The following is a 27,259-nucleotide window of genomic DNA, read 5'->3' as shown; positions in this document are numbered from 1 at the left end:
CCAAATTTTTTGACTTAAAAAAAAGCAAAAAGTATGAATTATTCTGACTAGTAGTTAAGATCAGAGGATGTTGAGTGAATCACAGACGGTATATGTCAAAGTTTAGGCAGGATACTGCATTAAAACCATTTAAACATTTTTCTCAAATGCTATCAAATTAAATAAAACACCCACAATTCAATGGAAGTAATGATTCATTTTACTTGGGAAGAATGATGCATGGGTTCCATACAACGTACATGCATGCATCCAAGTTACTTTGGGCAATTTGGTTGAAATAAACCCATATTTCTGATATAAAAAAAAAAACTTTGAAAACGGGTCACAGAGTTGTACAACACCGGCCCAGTTAATCACTGTAGGAAACACGTTTTTATTTGCTTCAGACAAACTCCAAAACACGTTTATCCAAAAAAAAAAAAAAAAAAATGCAGAATCCACTGTTATATACCTGTTAAATGCTTTAATTCACCGATATAGTCACCCACACAAGATCAAATACAGATGATAGGTTGGCTTAAGTAGGCACAAACAGAGCTGTCAGTTCTCTGGGTAGAAGTAGGCACACGCAGTAAGTCTATTCTCACATGCTGTAAGGTTGAATTCAACTAAATGAATCTCAACGTTTTCCCAGAAATGAATAATTGCAACTGAAATGAATTTCCTCATCAAATAAGGTAAAAAAAAAAAAAAAAAGCCCCATCAAATGTCAACACAGGGAGTCTACAAATCTAAGCAAGAAAACGTCTTTCTATGATAAACATCTCTTCCACTGTAATGATATATCTATTCACTTACCAGTCAAACCAACTGTATGTTTTCCCAAAGTATAGTTACTCATTTCCCAGGTAAGGCAGAAGAAGCTTCCCACATTTCAACATAAGTAGCCTATGAGATCATGAATATTTCCCTCTGGTTTAAACCTCCACTAGTTTCTGCCTCAGCCATGTCTCCTTTAATTCCCAGCTTGGGTTTTCCCTTCACCCACTAGGGCTGGGTATCGATTTCAGTACTTTTTAGGCACCGACCGAATTGTGTCCTTAGTATCGAAAGAAAACTCAATACCCAATTTCAATACCTAAGGAGTAAATCTCATCAGCGTCAGTGAGCCAATGAGCATGCTTCTACCAAGATTTAATAATGCACGCAGGAAAAAAAAAAAAAAAAAAAAATCTACGTTACACACAGGGACTAGGCCGTAACGTGTAATGTTATTTCTTTTTGTATTATAAAATTGGTATCGGAAAAAGTAGCGTTTAGGAACCGGTATCAAAGTCACGGTGTTGGTATTGAACATTTTTGAACGATACCCAGCCCTACCGCCCACTGTGCCTGCTAACAACCCTTGTTTCAATTCTCCCCATCCTTTCCTTCCCTCTTGATTTTCTCTATATCACCCTACCCACCCACCTCGGCCTCTTTGACCCCCCACCCTCCGCAAGTGACAGTGCTCAGCTGCTGACCACGCGTCCGGCCCAGGTCTCGTGTTTGGTTCCCGGCTTGAGGTGGGTTATGGCCACCTCCACCGCCTGGATCTTTGTGTGTTTGGGAGGGATGGAGCAGATTTTGTAGCTCACCTCGTCGCCTTCCACCGGCACATACTCGCCCTCGATGCTGGAGGGGAAGAAAGAAAAGGGCTTTGACGGAACAAATTATGAAACAGTGGAAGCAAAGCGGCAGTCGGGCCTGTCCTAGTATTGTACTGGACTCATTTGTCTCCTCTTGCCCTTTTGGTGCTGGACCAGCTGTGCAACGTTTGGTGAATTCAGATGCTCTTTTTCAAAAATACACGGTTTTGATATATCGACGACGTTTCATCTACGGGATTGTTCCGGTGCCGCCGGAGGTTCTGCCGGATGTTGGCATTCTAAACTCCGGTCGATAACGGAAAACGCCCTCCGAGCTAGAACCGACAATCAAGTTATATTTCTCTTTTTTGTGGGGGTAAAATTCTCATCACACACTTGACAGCCATTTTGATTCCAGAGCTCGCATCCCTACGTGCACATGTTCCACCAAAACAAGTCACATTTTGTTGATGACGTTTTGGTCCTCAGACCGTCATCATAGAGCTGGGCAATATATCGATATTGTGATTAGCTTTCGTCTTAGATTTTGGATATCGTAATATCGTGATATGACAAAAGTGTTGTCTTTTCCTGGTTTTAAAGGTGATGTCATTTTCTGAACTTACCAGACTGTTATAACTGTTCTATTATTTATTTGCCTTTTCCCCACTTAGACATTATGTCCACATTACTGATGATTATTTATCTAAAATCTAAGTGGGAAGATATTTTGTTAAAGCACCAATTGTCAGCCCTAGAATATCGCCGCAATATCGATATTGAGGTATTTGGTCAAGAATATCGTGATATCTGATTTTCTCCATATCGCCCAGCCCTACTTCATCATTAAAAAAAAACAATATAACTGATCTCAGCTGGTATTCTGTCTGTAATGGAGTGGAATGGAAATTTCTAAGTGACCCCAAACTTTTGACCGGTAGTGTGTATATATACACTGCTGACGTCTATGCATTTTAAGCCTGTGTGTGATAACAAAAGGCACTGTGGTGAAGGCCATCAGATAATCTGTTGTCCTCCTACACACTCCTGTAGCTACTGCCATCCCTCTTAGTGTGAGTGTGTGCGTCCCTCTACTTCTACAGACTGACATTGTTTGAGGTCAGAGATTAAAAAAGCAGCCCTCTCACACACCTCATCAGAGACAACAAAGGAAAAACACACTCATCGACAAGCTTCGCCCCCAGAATAACCTCACTGCACCGCTGTGTGTCTCGCCTTTCTCTTCACATCGTTTCCACATAATCTGATTAGTCATTAGAACATATTATGGTAAATTAAAATAGATTTTATTCAGAAAGCTGTCCGCTTTCTTATATAGTTTGAAGGACTTTTAGCCCTCATGAAAACATTCCACCCCCCCAATATGCACTCCCCAGGACACTCACGCACATCAACTTATACATAAAGTTGCCAACTCACACACACACTTACTCTGAGATGTGGACAAAGATGTCGCTGCCCCCGTCGGATGGCGTGATGAAGCCATGGCCTTTGGAGCGGGAGAAGCATTTACACACACCAGTGAACAACGGACCCTCTGATGCACGAGCCGTCCTGCATACACACAGAGAGAGAGAGAGAGAGAAAAAAAGTTGTCCAGATAGAAAAAAAAATTAACAAGTAACAATTAAAGCGACGCCACAGAAGCAGGTGTACTTCTACCCGTCTCTCCTTCTCTGGCGAAAGTCTTTTTTCGTTATTTTTTTAAAAGTTTTTCAACAGAGGAAGGGCACCAGGAAGTGGGTGTACCTCAAGCGCTTCTAAGTCCCCTTCTCCGGTCGAAAAAACGTCAAAAAAAAATAACCATATTTGACTTTTTATTTTAGACCGAAGAAGGTGCTCTGACTTGGATACGTCTATATCTGGACAAGCTGGTCATGTTGCAGTTTCCAATAGAAACAGTAGAAATGATACGAGACAAATGAAACTTGAGTGGGTAGGTTAAGGCTGGCTTCTGTTTTGCCTTTAACTCCATTACAGATTCTACATGAGAACTTCTACGAGTAACTAATGCATTCAACAAACTTCACTTACTACACTGGAAACATAAATAGCAGTTAATGTTACACTCACTTCACTGGCTCATGAGGCCGTTTGATACACTGTGTGTGTGTGTGTGTGTGTGTGTGTGTGTGTGTGTGTGTGTGTGTGTGTGTGTGTGTGTGTGTGGGGGGGGGTGTTTCCCTGCCACTGTAAGGTTTAGTTGCAGCACCCGAGCCGTTTTGGGCAGAACCTAAGCCATATGAATGTACCTAAAAGACTTTTCTCAGATCTAATGATTGTAGTCTTCTTAGACTTCTTTAGCTTTAAATTTTGTCTTGAAGTTTTTGGAGTGTTATTTATTTATTTATTATCTGCTCTAGCTTTACCAACTTTTTACACACAGATATGGTGATAATAATGGTCCAAAGTGATGTGAAAAAGATGCGAAACTACCCCAAAGGAAACAAAAATGACCAAAAAGAGACACGGCATGACTACAAAGAGACGCAAAACCCCACAAAGAGACAAAATCCCACAAAGAGACACAAAATGTATGTGGAAATTGCATTTTTTTTATTATTGAAAAATGTAACATTTTTTTGAGGAAGGACGCCTGAACCCCCCCCGCCAAATATGTGCACCTTAGTCTTTCACATGGCTAGGGAAAACACTTTTTTGTGTGTGTGTGTGTGTGTGTGTGTGTGTGTGTGTACTTACGCTGAGCAGGTCCTGTTTCTGCGTGTAGGCAGAGGGCTGGGGATGAGGTAACCTCTCATGGGGGAAGGAGAGCGGTCTCTTTGTCTGCAGGCTGGAGGATGCAGAGACTCTGATTGGACCAAAAAAAAACAACTGTGTTACATCATACATTAAATAACACACAGCAGCATACTGTTGGTTTCTGTACTACACTTCCAGGAAACAATGTCAGACAAGTCACCAGTATAGTGACTAAGCATCAGTGGTGGAAGAAGAAGTATTCAGATCCTATACTTCAGTTGAAGTACCAATACAGCAATGTAAAAATACTCCTTTACAACAACAGGTCCTGCACAAGAAATCCTAAAAGTACAGAAGTACTAGTAGCAAAATGTACTTAACTTGGTTACTTGGTCTCCACGGTGACTTTGTCATCACCCACATTGCTGCTAAATGAATTGGTCGTCCCCACACCCACACTGTCTGATCTCAATTTTAAAAGGCCATCACACGCATCGCAACCACAATAGCACAGGACAACACACACCCACTGAACAGCCATTTCACCACTCTGCCCTCTGGACGCAGGTACAGGTCCCTGTGTTGCAAGAGAGCCTACCATGGCAAAAAGCCTCGTGCCTGCAGCCATAGCAGCCCTATTCTCGCTTTGCCAGGCCTTCCTCCACAGCGCTGCGGAGGAGGGTCTGGCGAGTCCACACAACATTCCGGGATGGGAGAAAAACGTGCTCTGGTTTATTGGCATTTCTTTAAACCAATCGCAATCGTCTGAGCACCGAACGGAGCAACGGCGCCTCTGCAAAATAGCCTCTGGAAGGAACTTGTTTTGGTGGAACGTGTACGTTCAAAAGTTGTTTTAGTCATGCAACAGAAAACTCAGATTGGACAGATAGTCTAGCTAGCTGTCTGGATTTACCCCGCAGCGATCTGAGGAGCAGTTAACCACAGTCCTCAGAAATCCACCGGAGTTTAGAGTTACAACACAAAGAAAGCGGAAGGTGAGGGACATCCGGCCTAAATGAGGGGCATTGAGCATTGAGGGGAATGTCCGGCGGGCACCTGAACAATACCGGAAGTAGAACGTCATGTATATAGACTATAGCAGCCCTAAACAAGAGTCCCAGATAAATCACTGCCACTCGGTCAGTGTTATTTCTCTGCATGTCGTTCTGTTCTGTGTGTACTTTTGTTTCACTGTAAGCGTGCTGTGTACATAACTTACGGTGTTTGTGAAAAAGAATTCCCCCTTGGGGACAATAAAGTCGAAAGTCTAAAAGTAGGCTAAAAGTGTTTGTGACACAAAAGTCACCAAAATTGTCAGGTGGGTTGCAAATTCCACCAACTACTCAGGCAAATAAAATAACACTCAATGGCCTCAAGGTGGCGCTGTAACAGCCAAGTTTACATTTTGTTGTTTGCCAGGAGTCAAAAAACGTTCATCATTTTAATCTCCCAATTTGTCTGCATCTTTCCAGCGATCTTCTGCTCTTAAAAATGTCAAATCTTGCGACTTTGTCACAATTTTCTCAACAAAAAAAAAAAAAAACACTTCCAATGCCAATCGTCTCCAAACCTTGTCACGAGCATCTGCTGGCTTTGCTGATATAAAGTTAACGGTTTTATTCCGATTTGTCAATCCGTTTCAATTATACAAGTCAATCATTTTTTCATCAAAATAGGTCATTTTCAGAAATTTGTAGCAGAGGCCGAGATATCCCGACTTATAGTATTATGAACTCTAAGTGCTGGATCCTTCCCCATAATGCAAGTTGATAACATCATTTATTAGATCCTTTCTGTCTGGTAACTGCCCACATCTTTCAAATACATTGCTCCCGTTTGTAATGCAGGCTTTAGTATTTCTATTCTTCATGTGTAAAATCAGTGCCCCTTTAAGAGAGGTTCCAGTATGATACAGTTTTTTGTCAACAGTCTAACTGTCAGAGCACTTAATCATTCTGTACCTGGTGAAACTGGAGACGGTGGGGATCCTGCAGAGATCAGGGGAGGGGTCACTGGTTGGGACCCTTGGATGGGCGTGGCCTGAGATGACATCACGGAAGAGGTGGAGTCAAAGAGTGGGGAAGATGTGGGGGTGGTCACTCAAGAGGGAGCGCAGCAGAAGAAGTTAAACACCTGGAAAGAGGAGGACATATTTAGAACTGATCGTGGTGAACACACACACACACACACACACACACACACGCCTTTGTTCAGTTTTTTGAAAGCATAACACTGAATCAGTGACCCCGCTGGAGCCATTCTCAGAACTCTCGTTACCGTGGCAACACCAATTTGAGGACAGGCCAACGCTGCTATGACCTGAGAGAAACAGAAAACAGTCTCCTCATTCACGTTGGCGCGGGACTTGCATCATAATTTATGACATCACAAGCTGTGTCAACCAATTAGGGAAAGGGAGAAAAAGAAAACCTCCATTGATTAAACTTTCCGTTTCAGCTGTATATTGTTCAAAGAGGGAGAAAAAAAAAAAAACATGAGAAGGGGGAGGGAGGGCTGTCAGCCATTTATAAAAAAAAAAACTAAACAAGGACAGAGGCACCAGGTCCAGCACTGAAATTGATATTTCTCAGGATTTCTGTAGTGGTCGACAGAAGAGGGGAGGGGATTTTCCATTTTACAAAATCAGGATATAACACTATTACAAGTGCCAGCATAGGCATAGATTTTGGAGGGTGGGGGAGGTTCAACGGATATGTCCCCCCAAATATTTAGAAAAGGTAGATTTGCCCCCCTCAAAAAATATAAAAGAACCCACTCCCCAAAAAAGCGTTAAGCGTGCTAAGTGTATATACGTCCCACCGATTTTAACCTATTTCGACTGGCACAAGTAGGTGGGGGTGGAGAGAGCGAAGGATGCTGGGTAAATGGCCGATCCTGCTTCTGATTTCAATAAGCAAAAATCAAATTATTTCTATCGTTTTTAAAATTTAAAATAAAAATCTTGACACCCCTAACAGGCAGTCGTGGTACCCAAAAGATAAACTGAAATAACTGTGGTGACCCCCTTATTGTTTCGTCTCCATCATAAGGTCAAAAATGACTTTGGTTTGTGATGGAATATGTGCAAAATAACATTATACTTGCTTAACATTCCAATGTTAGCATTGTCACTGTGAGCATGTTAGACACAGCGCTGCTTTGAGCTAGCATGCTATCGGTAGAGATCCATTTGACCGTGCAATGCTTCTGTTGCTCCGTGCTCCACTCTATTCCTATGGGTGACGTCAAGCGACTTCAACGTGCACGCAAAGCATTCCGGGAAGGCGGCGCTGCATTTGAAAAAAATGCTGCGCGTCCAAAAGCTGGCCGATGCCCATCTTTATGCAAATGAATCCGTTGAACGCGACGCGACTATCCAGTAGAAGTAGACAAAAATCTTTCAAACTGACCTTTGTCGATCTGAAATAAAGACAGATTCAGCAACTGCATGGCCTATTTCTCGCTTTAAATGTTTTCAGAAACACGTTTCAGTGAACTGTTCGTAAAATACGAGATCGTATTCTCAACGAGCCGCCATGACACTCTGTTGAAATTCTCGAGAATCCAAACCCACGACACGCGTTCGTCCAATCAGTTGCGTGGAGCATCAACCATGGATGTATGACGTCGCGACACCACGCTTCAGTCGTGTCGGACAAATAGATCTTTACCGTAAGTACAGCCTCACAGAGCCGCTGGCATGGCTGTAGACTCTTCGTCTTGTTCTAAATGATTTCATTAGGCAAGCTGTATACATTTAGCTCCTTTAACACTAACCTGTCTCCTGTCATTGTTGTTGAATTAAGCTAGAAATGAACTACCGTCTTAACACGAAATGAATGAACGAATCAGGAAAGAGGTTTTACATGGATCATTTTCTTAAAAAGAACCGTCTGTCACTTCCTGTAGCTGTCAGGTGATGGACAGGAAGCAGCAGTGGTAAGAAAACATTTAGTCAGGCACATTCTAGTCTCGCATTGCCAGTCCTACCTCCACAGCGCTGTGGAGTATGGTCTGGCTACACCACACATACATTCCAGGATAGGAGAGAAAAAAAACCCAAAAAAAACGCACTGGGTTGTTTGCATTTCTTTAAACCAATCACTATCGTCTTGGGCGGCGCTAAGGTCCGGATGCTCTGCAAAATAGCCTCAGGAAGGAACTTGTTTTGGTGGAACATTAGCACCCGGCAAAAGAAAACGCCACATACAATATTAAATGAAGTTAACTGTTCACACAATACAGTAACGTGAGCTATTTAAATTGGCTAGATACATGGTTAAACCTCATTTTCTCTTACCAGTGTATCATCGTGTGTATTTTGTCCATAGAAAATCCCCGCCATTCGGTCCCAAAACGTCCCAGTTAGAGAGGAAATGCCTAACTGTAAAGTTAGAGATTGTAAAGATCTAAATCTTTACAATTATTCCCCCGAAGGAACAAAGTAGGCCTGCCTTGTTGGATGATCCAAATGTTCTTCAAAACTTGCCGTTTTCAGCGTATAGCTTGCTAGCCCCGAGGTTCTGGCTGTGGTTTACCGAAGCGACCGGAGTTTAGAACGTCAACACAAAGAAAGCGGAAGGTGAGGGACATGCGACGGAACATCCGGCGGCGCTGGAACTAACCGGTAAATGAACCGTCGTCGAGCCAGACTAGGCACATTCAGATTTAGTATTGATAAAATAGAACAAAGGCAGATAAAGACTACAGTTTGTAGCTCTGTGGAATTTGTTTCTTATAATGGACAAGGATGAGTAACAGCAACGAAGGGAGGAAATCGAGCACAAGAACTGTAAGCACCGGGCTTACAGATGTTACTCTTTTCATTAGAGTTTTATTAAAGTTACATTCATCCAGGAAGGTTTGCGGGGCATTCATGCAGCTACACACATCGGCAGCAGGAGCCTGAATACATTTTATAGTTTCAAAGCACAGAGCGGAGCGTCTGATCCATCTTAACTCGATAGACATGATGTTAATGTAATCACAGCCTCTCTGGACAGCATGCTTCCGGCTGGAGGACAGCAGGGCTGGGACTGACAATCTACACACATGCCGCATTTTCACCATGGTATTAAAATCCCATCTGTGTGATCCAATCACAAGTGGACAGGTTTAGGTACAGGTGTTCCCACCTGGCAGCACAAATGCGTCTTGAGTGACCACTTGTGATCGGATCTCTTCCCCGCTCTACGTGCAAATAAACACGTACACCATTTCGGTTTACATAGGCTGGCTGTGTGTGAGTGTGTGTGTGTGTACCAATGTCAGTTGTTACTCTCACACAGACATGGCAAAAGTACTCACTTCCCATACTCAAGTACAGATACTTGTGTTAAAAAAAAAAACACTGGTAAAAGTACTGATTGAATTTCTTTACTCAAGTAAAAGTAACAAAGTACAGGCTTGGAAACTTACAAGTATAAAAGTAAAAGTAGCCTTGCAAATGACAACCTTTTTTTATGCAAAGCTACCTGGACCACACGGCCAGCAGTTTGTGCTGTTTCGGTTGACGCAATTTGCAGCACATTCGCCTGAAGTCATTCTTGGTGTCTACTATCTCAAACATCTCTCTCAGATAAGGACAAGGATGATTGAGAATGTCTTGTTGCTTGTCTGCCGAATCTCTGGGATCTCCATTTTCAATCATGTCGCCGTCCATACTACTATGTGCTAACGTTACCGCCATCAAGCCGCAATGATTTGCCGCCGAACCGGTCGAGTAGTCTTGTAGTGGTCAGTGTAGGCGTCAAGTGCAACGTATATTGTACTGTATTGATGACGCGAAAAATAATATGGGGTAACTCCACTGAAATTATCAGCAGAAAAGGCAGTCGAACTGACTGCCTCCCCGAGTTGGTCAAAGAAGTGCCTCGGAACACACCGAAGCGACGCCGACTTGAGCGTACGTTCTGCGCATGCACGAGACGTAATATGTCTCCATAACAGCAGGCGGCACTAATCTGTATTGTCGCCCAAAAAATGAAAACCGGCAGCTGATTGGACGTACGCGTTCACCGAAACACGTTTCTGAAAATGTTTTAAGCGAGAAATGGGCCATGCAGTTGCTAAATCTGTCTTCATTTCAGATCGACAAAGGTCAGTTTAAGAGATTTATCAGATTTTGAGAGACTCTAGTCACGCTCATCCCGCTCGTCATTTCCGGGTTAGCGCTCCACCAATCAGATTGGCCATTGAGTCCGACTGCCCGCCTTCCGATTCAACATGTCAAATCGGCCCAAATGAAGGCCGACGGCTCCTCCGACTGACAACGGTATGGAACACACCGAACAGACTCGAGTCACTGACCTCGCCAGACTGTCCAGCGGCTGATAATCGGGTAGGTGTGTCAGTGCCTTTACATTTCATGTTCATACAAAAGGGGTCAAGAATTTATAGTAAATGAAACAGTTTTGAAACCATTTTACTGCCAATTGATTGGACCACTCAGGCTCCCTGGTTTCTTAATAACACAAGGAAACGTTGCGACACCGACAGTATGACAATAATAATATCCAAAACACATAATGACAAAATGCCCGCATATCCACTGGCCAATCCTTTATTTAGACCGTGACAAGCACAAACCATCCAGCTAATGGGGATGGGAATCAACTCAAACACAGTAATGATTACAGAGAAACAGACTAAACAAAACCGGAAATACAAACCATTAATAGGCGTGAAGGGAAAATGGCTGGTTGAGAACAACAACAGGGAGGGAGAGAGGGTCTTTACAGTAGAAGGAGCAGGACAATGAAAGGAAAATTGAGAAAAGATAAGCAAGAGATAATGGCTGAGGGAGGCCCGGAAAACATGATAAAAGGAGAGTACAGATTTAGCCTGGGAAGGCTTACTCTTTACTGCATGCTGCTTTAAAGAGCCAGAATGATTTATTGCCATGTTTCAGCCACCCAACTACAAAATCCAGACACCATTTTCCCAAGCATACTGTAACATTTTTTTTATTTTTTATTTTTTTGTATTTTTGATTTCCTGCTTTTCAAGTAGCAGTTAATTTCAGTTTATCCGGTATAAAAATCAACTTGAAACTTGCTTGTGGTTGGTAATCGATTACTTTGAACATTTCACCGCCCTCTGTATTTAGGTTGCTGTCCGGTACGGAGGATGCAGGCAGGGAATGTTTGCAAACTGTCTTCAAGAATTTGGCTCATTAACTATGATTATATCATTTGTTCTGCCCTCCGCCTCGCGCCATACCACACCGGGAGCGTCTTGCCTGCCCGAATCGCACATTTGATTGTCTCTACAAGTTTTTATTAAGCTAGTATCTACCTTGCACTCCAAGCACTCCTGCAATTAAACTCCATGCCTTTTCTTTTCTGGCGTGGTCCTTAATAAAAAAGGATCTGTGGTGTCGTATAACGTTAATATCTTCAGTACCTCCGAGATGAATCTCTCGTCGTCCATCGTTTTGGTAAATTGACTGGATGCACTCGTCCTAAAAACATCCTGCCCGGCCTGCCGAACGCCCCGCAGCTTCCGTGAAAAATAGACCTGAAGCGCATTGTTAGCGGAGTGGCAAGCCGCTTCTTGCATGCTTCTGGGACGCGCCCCGTCGCAGCTGGTGGAATATCAAGCATTGTCTTGAAGGGCCATCTGCGGCGCCACCGAAACGCAGAATTTGGCCGTAAGACGACTAGCACAGCAACTTTTCTTTAAAGATTAATTTGCCAATTATTGACTTGTTAAATCAATTAATCATTTTGACTTTAAAATAGCAGAAAATGCATGAAAATGTGTTGTCATTTTAAGTTGAGTCCAGGACAAGAATATGAATGAAAAATATGAAGAAAAAAAAAGACAGTGATGAAAGGCTTGCAATACAAATCATTAAAAACTGCATAGACATGCATGGAAAAATAAGAAAAGCTGAGTCACTAGAGGTGTAAAACAGGAAAAGATTAAAAAAAATGTAAAATAGCAGCAGCATGAGGAGTTAAAGATAAGAAAAGGGAGACTATACAATAAGGTCAGACATGATAACATGCCTGTGTGTGTCTGGAGAAGCTGCCACCTTAAATGTGTATCCGAACATAAACAGGCAAAAGAAACCAGGGGAAGAAACACACACACAATTCTGGATCTAAATATATAGATTTAATCCAACACAATAATCCAATATTATCAACACAAAGTGAAAATATCTATACATATTGTCATCTTTAACACACACACACACACACACACACACACACACACACACAATAGCATTTTCCATGATAGTGCTCCATCAACCCAGAGACCCTGCTGATACAGCAAATACCAGCCCAATGGGGGGGGCGACACACACACACACACACACACACACACACACACACACGCAGCATCAAACATTCGTTGACTCCATTCACTTGTTCAGAGTTTCAGTCTGGCACTCTCTGCAACACTCGACCCATTCATCTGAAGCTGCATTCACAGAGAAAGGATTAGCCTTAATTGACTGTTAACTGAGCATTCCCTACTGCTGAGTAAGCCAAACTTTGTTTGTGGCACTTAAACCTCTTTTTGACTGTAGGAACTTTCCACGGACATTGGAACCTTCTGAGGGACTAGGGGTGTAAGAAAAAAAATCGATACACCCGAGTATCGCGATATTTTATTTTGCAGTACTGTATAGTTAGATCTTTTTACATTTTTTTTTTTTTAAACGTGCAAAAATATTCATGTAAGACAGTGGTTCATGTTTATGTTGTGTTTAAACCACCTACCGCTAGATGGCTATGCTGAGACACACCACTAGTGACCTTGCCTACTACTACTTTTAGCTAGAAGCTAACATTGTAGCTATGGCTGAACTTTGGCCTACTTTAGCATATCCAAATTAGCTCACTAAGAACCTGTGAACCACAATCCCAAACTGGCAGTTTGATTTTCTGTATACTGAATTGTTTACCTAAAGTAAACTTCTTTGACTTTTATGAACATCATGTCTTTTTTTTTTAAATATTACTTTATTATATATATTTTTTTTTATTATACTTTAAAAAAATCCCAATATATCGCCTTACGCACAGTATCGAAATATATTGCAATATATTGAATCGTGACCCATGTATCGTGATACGTATGAGGGACTCATTGCGTTTCGCCCCCAGGGACCAGGAGTCCGTGATCGGAGAGTGGTGACTTCTTATGATTTTTTTTAATTCATATCACGGAAAGCTTTTATGGCAACAACCAGCCACTTAGTAGTGGCAGCTGACCATACATGTAATCAAACTGCCTTTTAGACAATCAGGATAAAAGAAAACAAAATAGAAGAAAACGCTATGGTAAAAATAAATTTTAAAAAAAAGCTTAAAAACACAGAAGAGGAAGAGGGAGCAGGACAGGAAACTGAAACTTTTTAATTTAACATCCCAAGCTCTCGTTCTTCTCCTCCTGCCTTTTGTATTCTCTTATCCTCTGTCTCTTCTCAAACGTTCGCTCAGTTCCCGCCCCCTCCCCTCCCCCGGTGTAAAACAGAAAAGAGTTGAAATGTCAACGGGGACGAGATGACACAAAGGCAACATAAGAAAAGACAGCTGGATAAACTAACACAGATTCACAAAAGACAGTGAGAGGAGGGTCTCCTGTAATTACATGTTGGGTGAGCGTTGTACTGCAGTGGCACAGTTTTACTGTGGGCAACAACAACCTTCTCCAGGTAAAAGAAAATGATTGTATGCACTGACACAAAGAAGGAGAAAAGCTGCTTTAGAAACATTATGCAGCCAGTGTTGAGCAGTAAAAGCAGACAGCATTATCCTTAAACACAGACAGCCTATTACACTGAGCTCTCTTGTGTGCTTGGAAGTCAGAAGATGTGTTGGAAACCGTTTTCCCATCACGGAAACCGTGCACTATACAGGTGTGTTCGCCATGTTGTAGTGGTGTTCGAATTCTCCGCCGTTAATTTCATTCACTATACAGTCCACTAGATTTCCTTTCCTATATAGTTTAGTTTATAGTTTAATAAACACTATCTAGGGAATAGTGAGTGAGTGAATGGTTTCAAACACAGTGCGTGTGTGTGTGTGGTGCGTGTGTGTAAAACGCTAAATTTGATCTGCGTGTGTGTGACGGAGGATGACTCATCAAATTGTCGGATCAGGAGCAAGAGATGCTCCTGATCCTACAATTTGATGAGTCACCCTCCGATGTGCGTCAACGCATTATCTCCCGTATTTCAATCATGCACACATTCATGAAGGCTGAACAGACGCACTGCGATACGCACCAGCAGCCTCCTTCCCTGGACTGGTCTAATGTACTGTTCCAGATAACTGGGATCCGGCTGCTCTTTTTCCAAATTTAAAAATCAAATTGGGATTTACTGTCTGCTTTCCTGATGTGTTGTCAGAGTAGCTTCATCGACTCTCTTCCACTGAGACGTCACCTCAAAATGACTGTTTGTATGTCTATTACTCACTGTGAGTGTTGCCTTGAATTCATGAAAGAAAATTAAAAAAAACTGAAGAATATATATATATATAAAAAATATATATATATATATATAAGTTGATGCGTTAAAGAAATAGGGGTCCATGTGTAACAACAGCAAAATTGTTGAGGGTGAAGTATTCCAGTAGGTTACCTTAGTCTTAAAAGTCACAAGCAGAAGGTTCACAATCTGAAAATGCAGTTGCGTTACGGTTTGTTGTGGGGGTGTTTTTCTTAAATCCTTGCTACTTGTTCCTGGGGACGGGTAGCCTGGAAATCCAGACCCAAATCCTAAGGATTAAGGGTCTGGCAATGAGTAATGAAAATGGCCCAACTCGAGGGGCGGCACCAAGCCTTAGCCTACTAGTTTACTAATTGACTTTGACGTCGCAGCGCTGTTGTCATCTGTTTAGCTCGTCTCTGGCCCGCCTATATCAGATACACCGATGTAATTGGTGCAGCTCGGCTGCAAGGGCATGGTTAATGAGCATTGTTTATCAACGCCAGAGTGACTCGCCGAGCAAATTCAAATTGTGTCCCCACCCAGAGTAGGGGACGGGTCTAATTACTGGTGAAAGTGCAAGAGCACTATGCTTCAAGCGATTAGGCCATTTCCGGTCGTTGGCACATTTTCGGCTTTGTTAACGTCACCCATTTGTTGCGTGTAGGACTTAACTTTAGCCGTGCCCCGTTTGGAACCGTCTCGTCTACTGCATGGCCAAAAGTGGTCCAAACCAACATCTTGTTGCGTTGTTGGTTCACAACACCTCTTCACATTTGTGAGTTGTGACTGACTTTCTCAATCAGCTTCTTACTCTGAGCGATGGGGTTTTCTGCCGAAAGTAGAATTGTTTGTATGCTGCTTATTCGGACAACAATATATATATAAAAAACAAGTTGTCAGGGGCTCTAAGGGCCCGATCTATGTGTTCTTCTAAGTCTGTAGAGGACGATTCATTTCATACATAAACATCAAAAAAGGTAGTTCATTTTAACGGGTTATTTATTCAAACGGGTACTTTCAGTGAAGAGTGGGCGAGGAGTCAAAGCATGGCCTTTGAGCAAACCATTTTGTTTTTACCTCATCCTTTGTTATGAACCTTTGGAGTTCATGGAAATTAAAGTCCTTACAGCCGACTCGAAACAAAGGGACATGCACTGCACCACAGTTGTGTGAATCTCTCTGGGCTTCAAAGCAGCTTTTGTCTTAAAGTTGAAATTCATAATAGCTGTTAATTAGCATGTCTTTCTTTCATCCAGTTTGTATGGTTAGGGGAAGTAAGTTAGGTAGTTAGTTAGTTAGTGAGTATTTTAAAAATGCGACACTTTCTGTTCTCTGATTTTAGGACTTGCCAGTTGTTGGCTTACACCTGTCCTTGTTCACCATAACCCTTCAGTCCATGATATTTTTGTAATCGAGTTACGTGGTCAGCCAGTGGCATTTCACTCTGGATTCCAACAACAGCAATGTGGGATGTAACACGCATGACGCTCTGCCAGCTTTGCTGTAGTTCGAGGATGACAACGTACAGCACACCCAAGTTCACCTCTCCCTCTCTCTCTCCCCCCCCCCCCAGTTTCCCTCATTCTCTCCTCAGGGTGTCACAACCAAACCTGATGACCACCTCTTCCTGGATACAGCAGGAAAAAGGAAGAGGCCACATCTCATCCTGTGCAATCACCAGAGACGGGAAATGATTTAGCTGCTGAGGGTGTGATTTGCTCTCTTAAAGCGTAGAATCTTCTTATCATTTTAAATTCTTCTGACAACATTAGTTTGTGTTTGGAGAAAATTAGACCGGCGCGGTGAGAAAAGGTGCAGCCTATGCATTGTTTTTAGTGTCCTGTGGCCAGTTTCATTGATTATAGTGAAAGCGTAGTGTTGGATGGTCGTTACGTGTGCAACGTAGCCAGCCCGTAAGTTAAAATGAATTGAACTTTTAAGGTGAGGAATGAGAAGTGAATTGCATGTACGTGTATATCTCGCGCATCCATTTTTTTGGGAATATATAGCATCATTATTTAATTTTGTTATTCTTTCAGGGGTGGCGGACACACTCATATCATCACGATACTTATGTCACGAAACGATATTAATGCGATATTAAAGATATTGCAATTTATTACCTTTTTAACTTTTTCCCCAATTTCAAAATTAGGTCCCCAAAAGGAAACTTTGTCAACATCTGTTTTATCTAAAAAGATACATTTCTCTATTTGTTCATCTCACTTCAATTTTTATTGCTGCAAAATGGGACCGTCAAGCAAACAAACTGACCAACACATATACTGCATAATAAAAGATACTTGGCGTCCGTGTATCGATACAGTATTGCCACGGAAAATATCGCGATGCTATGCTGTATCGATTCCAGCCCCCAACCCCCTATTGGCTACTGACTATGTGATCCCTACCGGTCCTCCCTCAAGAAAATGTTCAAGTTTTCAAATTTAAAAAAAGTGTGCAATTTCACATCATTTTGGACTATTATTATTTCCATATCTGTGTCTAAAACGTTGGAAAACCTAGAGCAGATAATAAATAACACTCAAAAAAAGCTACACAATACAAAGTATGAAACAAAAACTTGCTAAAGAAGTGGGGGGGGACCCCCTACAAGTACGTTTACATGCACACAAATATTCCACTTTTACTCCAAACAAGACAATATTCCGAATTTGATATAGGTCATGTAAACAGCATATTCCGTTATGGTATATGGATACTCTGAATAAAGCCTTTTTCCGAATTAAGCATTTTCCGAATTAGACGTGTGATATGCTGGTATCATTCGGGTTTTAGAAGCATTCTTTGGACATGTAGGCTATACAGCGCATTCGGAATATGCGTCTCAATCAGGTGTTTTACCGCGGTCTCCGGCCAGTTTTTAAAACTTCCTAAAACTAAAAAAATCCTATTTTTGCACGGCTGCGTGTAATGGGGAATATTAGTGGAATATTCACTTTCATTAGCCATGTAAACTTCTTAGTCGGAATATCGTCTTTTCCGGATTTAAGGCAAAAACCGGAATATTATGCTATTATGCGCATGTAAACATTAGATCCGAGAAAAGTTATTTAGTTAGATTTGATGCTCATTGCTTACGTCGATTTTAAATTTGTTTGGCTTAGGTGCTGCCCAAAACGGCTTGGATGCTGTGCCTAAGCCTTACAATGGTAGGGAAAATCCTGAAAAACACAGTTTTGAGACAAAGAAAAAGAATAGGACACAGAGAGAAAGAGATGAGAGAGAAAGACAGAGATATGGTCCCTTCATTTGTTACTTAATAGTGTCTCTGCTACAGCAGCATCAACAACAACAACAGAGCTTCCCATCAGGAGCTGGACCCAGCTGACTAGTTCCAAATGACAATGGCTCCTCTCTTCTGCTCAGCACTGGGTTGGCCAAAAATGAGACAAGATACTATTGTTGCTAACTGGACCTTGAATATTCAGATAAGCACTCATTTGTAATGTACAGAGGAGTTAGAACAGACTTGTAGGGCTGGGACCGTATGCTTTTGTCCAGATTCGATTCTTTCATAATACATGGGTGCCGATTCGATTTGCAATTTTCATTTATTGCGATTTTCATTTATTGCGATTTTACAAGTATTGCAATTCCATCGTATTGAGTATTGCGATTTTCTGTTCCTTCTTTAACAAAACGAAAAGTTGAATAATACACTTGTAGAGACAATACATCCGAGACATTTCTAAAAACTCTTGTTTTCTAAGAAGCGTGCACATCACAGTCTGACATTTATTTTATTTGTAAAGAAACAGCTATAGTGCGTAGTTCCTGTCGCCCCCATTAAGGAATATTAAGTATTGGCAACAAAACTGTCGGCGCGTCCACATGACCCAAGCCTTCCGTGATCACGCTTCACCCCCACGCCTCCCTCACACTGTTGCTAGTAGCCAAGGAGGACACGCAGGATTAAAAACAAACATGGGACTTATCTTCACTCATGTTTCTGCGTGCAAAAGTTGCCGGACAACACAATCTTCTGAACATAGCCATACTGAGAAATACAGAGAGAGTGTTGTGTGGAGCTGATAGTCTTAATTAGCTTTGTAGCAACTCATTTGACAATGGCTTGAATATAACGGACGTTCATTAATATCAAAAAGTGACGCATTAAAAGCTTTAAACTGTCGCAATCTGACGTTTCTTTTAAAGTTTGAGTCTGGGTTGGAAAACCTTTGTAATCTTTGTGGGGGACTCCGGCTGAATGACCACGTCCCGTGGTGCCCTAACACCAGCTAGTGTGACAACATTTTCCTACAAACCTTATGCATACTGGAATGTACACAAAGAAAATCGAAAGAAAAATGCAATAAAAAGTAGCGTTGGATACGGCTATCGAATTCCATGTCATGGTCCCCAAATCGGTACAAATTGAGCAGGAAAATCAAATACTTTAAAAGTTTAAGTGAGGAGATTGAATGTTATTTTGTTATTGCCAATCGTTCCGGACCTCTTGACCTGGAATAACAAAATGTGATGCGGACCTTTGAGTGATGTGTTTGAGAGAGCACGTTTTTCTACCATCCCAGAATGCTGTGTGGACTAGCCAGACCCTCCTCCGCAGCGCTGTGGTCTCTCTCTCTCCGTCTCTCTCTCTCTCTCTGAACTATTACAGCAGATCATGTTGCACAACATGTAGGCCTTCACAACAAGCTCCATCCCCCGACTTGGCGGCTGTAAAAGGCACGGCCTTAAAAAAAAAAAAAAACAGTGAGGGTTCAAAGTGGTCTAGCAGCAGTTAACAGCACAGTGGACAACAAGCATTTATGATCAAGTAGACAAATATGAGGACGTCGCTTTGCAGATCGTGTTCCTTTGGCCTTGTAATGTCGACAAGACTTCACCTAGTTATTAGTTTGTATTCACACAGCATCGTCGTATCATTTAAAATATTCCAGAAGGTACAATGATCATATGTAGATTGTAGGACGCGTGAAATTGAGAAGCCCAAATAATCTCTCTCTCTCTCTCTCTAAAACATTATATACACTGTCTCTTGCAACAAAAATATAAAAGACATCGCAACTTTTATTGCAATTTTTTCCAAAAGCTCTCGCAAAAATCTGGCATTTTGGGCCGCAACTATCTAAAAAAAAAAAATATAATAATAAAAATAAGAAATAAGAACTTGACTTGCCTGCACAGAGCTCTGACCTCCCTTCAAATCCCTGCAGGCAGGTTTTAGAAATCTGGTGGAAAAGGTTCCCACAAGAGCAGGGTTTATGACTGCATAGAGGGATTTTTAAGGTGCACCCGCCCCCCCCCCCAAAGAGGTTTTAGCCAGCACCAAAGATAAATCACCAGTGCCAAAACGTCTTTGACTTCCAGCAGTCAACTCGCAGTTGAGACAGTTTTATAACTGGTTAAAAACTTCTCAAAGTCAGGTTAAATAGTAGTCCACTTCTTTGTTTTGGCAAGCCAAGGCACGGAATGCAAGGTTCACACTAATCAAACAAATGGTACTTTGGGGGTCAAGTGTACTCTGACCCGGGCCCCAATGCCCCTTACTGCATTATATTCCCTTACATTTTTTGTTTTTGAATGGTCACCTGCCTCCTCAATTTTGTGTTTTCCTTCACATAAAGAGACGTTTCCACCATACATTGGTGCATACAAATCCTAATGAAGCGTTTCGCTCAACATTCCTTTGGGGAAGAGGAGGACCCACTCTTTATGTGTGCCTCCCCACCCCCCAAAGGCCCATTCTGAGCCAGGAAAAAACCCTGAAGTGTAGAAGCTGTTATAGCAGCAGTTGTTTCCCCTTGGTTTTGGAACTTGAAACTTCTTTTCCAATTCAGTAGCTCTCTCTCTCTCTACTATCTCTCTCTCTCCCCCCCCCCCTCTCTCATTATCATTGCTTTATTGCCAGCCAACGCTCACAGGGGACTATTACAGCAGATCATGTTGCACAACAACATGTAAGGCCTTCACAACAAGCTCCATCCCCCGACTTGGCGGTTGTAAAAGGCACGGCCTTAAAAAAAAAAAAAAGGCCATAGTGAGGGTTCAAAGTGGTCTAGCAGCAGTTAACAGCACAGTGGACAACAAGCATTTATGATCAAGTAGACAAATATGAGGACGTCGCTTTGCAGATCGTGTTCCTTTGGCCTTGTAATGTCGACAAGACTTCACCTAGTTATTAGTTTGTATTCACACAGCATCGTCGTATCATTTAAAACATTCCAGAAGGTACAATGATCATATATAGGACGCGTGAAATGGGGAAGCCCAAATAAGCTACTTAAAAGCTTTTCGGAGGAGGCCCAATAACATTAAACATACAGAGAATAGACAGACGCTAAAAACGCAGCTCACAATAGACACAACACAGACAAATGCCACAAAATACAGACGATCCCAGTGCAAATATAACACTTAATATTCAGCAAATATATGTTATAAGCAATGTTTCCGGATTTTTCTTGAAGATGGAGACAGAATGCGTCAATTTCAAGCTTTCATCAAACACGTTCCAGATCTGAACTTTTTTTTTTATAAGCATGTTGGCTAACGTTAGCTAATCTCCCTCTTATAGCCTTAGCCTACCTGCATGTGTCACTCATGTCACGTCTTATGAATAATAAGTTAGCAGGAGTGAGAAACACAAGGCATTGTGAGGTCTAAGCTAACGTTACGTACCGAGTAACATTAGTACAACATCACAGAGCTAGGGGAGAGTGACGGGCTGTGGCTGGAAATCGGAAGGACGGGAAATAGTTTTAACGTGACTTTAAAATCGACATCCACTGAGCCAAAGTGCTTATGCTAACATAAGTTCGCTCATTCTTGTTTCCTAACTGCGTCGCAAGTTATAGTAATGTTAGCTTAGCTGGGAGCTTCATGGAGACAGCTAAAGTTTATGTTAGCTGCTCTACAGCTGTCAGAGTAGCTTCAACTTCATATATTACCTTCTAATAGCTGTATTCTCAGTAAAGCTTAGATCAGGCACAAAAAAAAAAAAATCAAGCCCGACCCTACCTGAGCCCATGCACGTTGTGTCCGAGCCCGGCCCGACACATTAACGGTAATTATGAGCCTGGGCCTGATTTAAACCCGATATTTTTTTTAATACATGGGCCATTATAACTGACCGTTCTCAACTACAATTCCGAGTTGTTTGAACTCCAAATTTGTTTAGAAGGGGTATGCTTGGAGAAGTAACAAAAGAAGACATTGAAGGCTGACTATCATCTTTTCTGCCATGGCAAGCCTGCTTCATGTGTCTGTTCATCGTCCCTGTTTTTGTGCTGTCATAGCCGAGCAGCGAGCCGTACTTAATGCACTCGACAAAGCCAACACATACTGTATGTTGTCACTGCCCACGACTTGTTTAAAATGGTTCCATACCTCCGACTTTCCTCCAAACTTGCTCAAAGGTAGGCTAATTCTCCTGTTTTTTATTTACATCTTCAAGCTCCATGTTGCACTTAAGCTACACCATACAGCACAGCAGTGATGCGTGTGAGTGGAGGAGACGCTGCGCGTGATTATGGCATAGCTTTCTCCCCACCAAATTAGGCTATCTAGGCAATCTAAAGAATGTGTGACGTGCACCAACAACACCAAAACAAATTCCTTGTATGTGTTAAAAAACGTACTTGGCAATAAAACCCTTTTCATTCTGATTCTAATAAAGTAATGATTAAAAAAACACAAATGCTTGATCAAGGGCCAGGCCCGAGGATAGTGGCGGGAAATGTCGGCCCGACGCGGCTCGTGGGTCCAGTTCGGGCAGAGAATCTAAACTCTAATTCTCAGTAACGTGACAATCTGCAAGCAACAGGTTGCTTATAAATCACTAAAATAGTAGTGACAGCACCGTTTGCCTTAGTTATCAATGCCGTTAGCATCTTAGCTAACACTATTGTTACTTAGTTTATGACTAATTGTTTCGGCTGTGCTGTCACTGTGCTAACCGAGCACCGTTAGCCTTTACAACAGAGCCGCTTCACTACACTTAGATAATATTTGATTACAGAGTTCTGTTGGTTTGTGTGTAGCTGTGTGCTCGTGGTGGAAAATGAATGTAAACAAAGTTGCGTGCAATGCGCCATGACGTAGTTCCTCTTCAAGACCAGGCTAATGTTAGAAGTGCCTCTAGTGGACAGAATATGTAACAACAACCACATGCTTATGGTGGCATTGACAATGCATAAGCCTGAGTAGCGTAGTACGTATTAAGAACAGGCTGCATTTGAGCATTAAATATTCAAATATTATTTCAATATTTAAAAAAAATAACCAATGAAATTTGAATGGTATTATAGAGGAAGATTGACAGCTCTATCATGCACTTCACCTGGATTTCTGCAGTGTTTGCTAGATGAAATAATGTCACGTAGCATCCTGAAATTGGATACATTTACTCCCATTACTGCTCAACTTGTCAAGATGATATGCCAATACTACACCACATCACCAATCATGTAGTGGTGCATGCTTTAAGAGATTATTAAAACTCAGGACAAGACAATGATATTCCAACTGCCAACACTAAACCACCGTACCGATATGGCTGAAAACATCTGTAAATATTGTTTCAACGCAGGACTGTTTTCTTAGTCCTTGGTTTGGCAAAATTGGAGCGTTGTCCCAAATCCATACTAGGGTTGGGCCGGTGTACAAATGTTCAAACTGGTTTGATATTAAGCCAAACACCGGACCGGATCGGTATATCAAATTCTACCACTAGGCGTCGCACTTGACACAGCAGCCGCTCACGAGTGGAGCATAATGAGACTCCGAGAGGCCATGAATGAGAGTGTAGCGACTCCAGTCCTCTTGGTGGCAGTAATGCACCTTGAAACCGTACATTTTTTTTCCCTGCTGTGTTTACATGTTGCCTCGTCTATGTTTTTCGGCTCAACGTCGTCTTCAAATCCAAAATATGTTGGCACAGTTTTAGTTTTCTTGGAGACCACCTCTGCCATGTCCTGTCTCGTCACCCCAAAAAACACATGAACTTTCTAGTAGACAGACGCAACACGCACATCTTCCCTGCTCCCACCCCTATTGAAATTTTATCTCCTTCATGTTGCCAGCCTCGGCAATAAATTGTGCTGGCCTGTCAGACACAGTGGCTCAGGTAGTCCGTTTATGAATATAATATGTTAATCATGTTGTCATATTGCTCTCTCTCTCCGTTTCTCTACAGAGCATGTGCAATAGAGCGAGGGGAGATTGAAGGTGGCGTTGTTCTATTGGACAGATAAAAAAAAAAAAAAAATTATTTGAAATTGGAAAATTGGGTTTAGCACTGAGACGCCGCCGGCACAGGTTGCTAATGTAGGCTGCTTTTTTATTTCCCAGAACACGTCATAATGAAATGCCAGTTCAGCTGTTTTGGATAAAATCAAACCAGTTTAAGCTTGTACACCGGACAGGAGCAGCGAAACCAGACATGGACCAGTACTACATAGTAATTGTAAGCGTTGAGTATTTAGTGTGTCACACTGGGAAAGTGACAAAATACATTTTGCTGTCTCCCTTTGAAGTTTAATTGGCATTGACATTTCGTCACAGTTTGATCATCCATTTGATCAACATCCGACAGTACAAGTACTGTGTCATTTCCGTATAGAATAAAAATAAAAAATGGTTTAACAACATAATGCAAACAAAATACTGTAAGGATTAGTACAGTCCACAGTGTATAGTTAGTATGTAGTATGGAATCGGGGCACAGCATGGGATTGATTTTGAGCACAATTATGCCCATTATTCCCAGCATGGGATGTCTTCTGGCCTTTAGTGCATTCTGGTCTATAGACTACTGAATTCAGAATCTCGTCCTCTTTCATGGATTTCTCCATGTATGATCTTCAAATTTCTAATTTCTTACCCCTTTCCTTGTCCTTTTGTTGTTTCTTTTAGTTTCGATGTTTTTCTCCTTAGCATTTCTATGTAGCACTTTGAGATTTGCTTAAATATAAAGTGCGTTACAAATAAAAATGTATTATTATTATTATTATATGCTAGTGCCAATTGGTAAAGACGTTTTTGCTCTTCTTGTGAAGGGGACCAACACCAAATGCAATGTTTGTGGTTGTTATTTTAAATGGTTAAAAATCAATTCTGTTACCAACCTCCACTTAAGCGGAGTTGGAAATGTTTGAATATGATGTCATGCTGTCCACATTTAAGAAGATATTCATGTGAACAAGAAGAATACTGCACTGAAATTCAAAAAGGGACCAAGGCCATTTAGGCTTACTCGTTTGCGTACACACTGAAAGTGACAGAAAGCCTCTTCAGCCCCTGAACAAGCTAAAACATGCAGTAGTGTGAATGAAGGTGTTCAACAAGAACCTGGTTCAGCCTTGAATCGGTCAGAAACAGTCTCAAGGAGCTGTGAATCTGTCTGTGGCTAATCTCATCTGTGTGCAGACCTGAGGAGGGAGGTGGGCACCTCAACCTTTTAGAGCCAGCCACATCCTGACTGAAACTGTGTCATGATACCATTTATTAGAATTTGTTTTTTTAACCAGAAGCACACAAACAACCAAGCTCACATGTAGACATGGGCCGGTATGAGATTCTGACGGTATGATAACCTTCAGCAAAAAATATCACGGTTTCACGGTATTATAGCTTTAAAATGTATTATTTTGAAATGTCTGGGTAAAAAAAACTTTTCCCATTGAACACAATGTATTTTATTTTTAAACACACTGCACACTGGCAGGGAGAGGGATTTCTAAACTGCACTTCCTGTCCTGGAAGACTCATAAAAAAACTGCTTATAATCCCGGAATGGTATGGCGGAAACCTTTGGTGGGTTTGAAACACTAACTTTTTCAAACCGCGGCATCAGAATCCGTTTTATTGGCCAAGTATTTACAAACACAAGGAATTTGACTTCGGTAGGTGTTAACTCTCTACACATTCAACAAATAGACATGTAGTAGTAACATACTGTACAATAGAAACAACAATATGTACATATAGGCACATTTCAACATAATATACACAATTACAAATAAAAGACATAATATCAAGACAAGTACACATGGAGTGGGATGTAAAAGGCATACATTGAAACCGGTAACCGGCCCATGCCTACTCCCAGGCATCCATTGCCCATCACATCAGCTGATGTTTCATTTTATTTCAACCAACAAAAGGCCTGAACACGGGCTCAAAAACAAGGGGTTTCCCTCCAACTCTGCTTTCCTGTGTGATTAATGCAGCCACACACACAAACCTACTCATACACACTATAATGAGATTCTGATAGCTACTGGCAACATCCTACATCTCTAAAGTGCCCTCAAAGCTCATCTTCCAGCACTTCATTAACTCAAAATAAGAGGGCTGTGTTGAGAGAAAATCTTTTCAAGTCTCTGAATAAAAGCTTCTCTCTCTCACACACACAGGAAATGAACGCGCCAGGAAAACACAATCCGTAATGGAAAGGAGGGAGTCAATCAGTGGACTTTGAACGCGACCAAAAAGTTGGAAAGAGAAAGCAAAGAACTCTTAATGCTGTGTTTATGGTGATGTTACTGTTTATGTTCTGCGCGAATATTTGGACAAATTGTATTTTGATGCTTTGGCAACATTCTTATTAAAACTGTCATGCCAATAAAGCCCTTTTGAATTGAAAGCAAGTGGCAACCTCGACAGCAACCCCATTTTCCAATTTGACCACAAAACATTTAATTGTTTAAGTTAGCCTATTATAGCCTAAACCAAAGTGTTTACTTAAGATACCCGTTTCCTAAAACTTGACAGCTAGCTTGTGATAAGAAATGAACTTAGCGAACTGCTGCGGTAATTATCCGTGTGTATGGCATTCGTGCAGTAAAAACTGTTACTTAACGTTAGTTGTTTGTGAGACACTCACCTTGCTTCCTCCAACTTCACCGCTGAAGATGTTCTCGAACCGAAGAACACGCGTCCAGCAAGACAATAAAACTTTGAGTGGGATTTTAGTTTAGAACGTTTTGTTTGTTTAAACCTCCGCTCCGGCGAACACAACGTGACGGGTGTGAGGTTTGGGTTTAATATCCAGAGGCAGGAGGAATCAAGGCAGCGTAGTTCTCTTTCTTTCTTTTTCTTTTTCTTTCTCTCTCTCTCTCTCGCTCTCGCTCTCTCTGATAATGGGCGTGACTGATTCCACAGTAACGTCACCTGTGAATCCTTTACCGTAACTGACGCTACAGTGCGGCCTCAAAAACACGCAGTGTACCGTACACTTTAGAATAAAGCTACAACCCGCAAAGCTTCCATTACCGCGAATTTATATTGGATGTTGGATTGGTTTTGGAGGTGATGATTAGTATGGAAGCCCAGTTCTGCCAGAAAATTGATGACAGCAATATGACAGAATGTAAACATAATATAATATGGACAGTTTGTAAACTGCAATACATTTTACAATTAACAATGATTCTAAATGAGCTTGCACATTTTTATTTTTCATTCAAATAATAAAACCATTATTCATCCACACGCAGAACATCGAGACAATGTTATCCACTCTTTTATTTAA

At 41.6% G+C, this 27,259-nt stretch overlaps 1 protein-coding gene across 3 annotated transcripts; it reads right to left on the bottom strand.

Annotated features, from left to right (window-relative positions):
* Positions 1–181: 181 nt before the first annotated feature.
* carhsp1 (calcium regulated heat stable protein 1) lies at positions 182–26,857 on the bottom strand. 3 transcript variants are annotated; one of them, XM_078269491.1, is made up of 6 exons: positions 26,612–26,857; positions 19,251–19,456; positions 6,251–6,422; positions 4,290–4,398; positions 3,021–3,143; positions 182–1,614 (listed from the first exon to the last, which is right to left on the bottom strand). In XM_078269491.1, the coding sequence occupies exons 3-6, from the start codon at positions 6,339–6,341 to the stop codon at positions 1,452–1,454; spliced, it is 486 nt and encodes a 161-aa protein (XP_078125617.1). In that variant the 5' UTR covers positions 6,342–6,422; positions 19,251–19,456; positions 26,612–26,857; the 3' UTR covers positions 182–1,451. The 3 variants fall into 3 exon arrangements, with proteins under 3 accessions (XP_078125617.1, XP_078125618.1, XP_078125616.1); XM_078269492.1 differs by lacking the exon at positions 19,251–19,456 and adding an exon at positions 6,494–6,608; XM_078269490.1 differs by lacking the exon at positions 19,251–19,456.
* Between the last annotated feature and the right edge of the window lie 402 nt (positions 26,858–27,259).

This window comes from Sander vitreus, chromosome 15 (genome assembly GCF_031162955.1).
Source record: "Sander vitreus isolate 19-12246 chromosome 15, sanVit1, whole genome shotgun sequence".
In the NCBI taxonomy this organism is placed as follows: domain Eukaryota; kingdom Metazoa; phylum Chordata; class Actinopteri; order Perciformes; family Percidae; genus Sander; species Sander vitreus.
The sequence above is the reverse complement of the archived record's forward strand: the minus strand, read 5'-3'. Positions and strand labels throughout refer to the sequence as shown.

What these genes read in the sequence shown, in the direction of transcription:
- carhsp1 (XM_078269491.1), bottom strand. Translation starts at nt 6,341, where the DNA reads ATGTCATCTCAGGCCACGCCCATCCAAGGGTCCCAACCAGTGACCCCT. An exon ending in ACCGTCTCCAGTTTCACCAG is followed by an intron (nt 4,399 to 6,250) that starts GTACAGAATGAT and finishes TGGTCCAATCAG; the next exon opens with AGTCTCTGCATCCTCCAGCC. An exon ending in ATCTTTGTCCACATCTCAGA is followed by an intron (nt 1,615 to 3,020) that starts GTAAGTGTGTGT and finishes CTTCCCCTCCAG; the next exon opens with CATCGAGGGCGAGTATGTGC.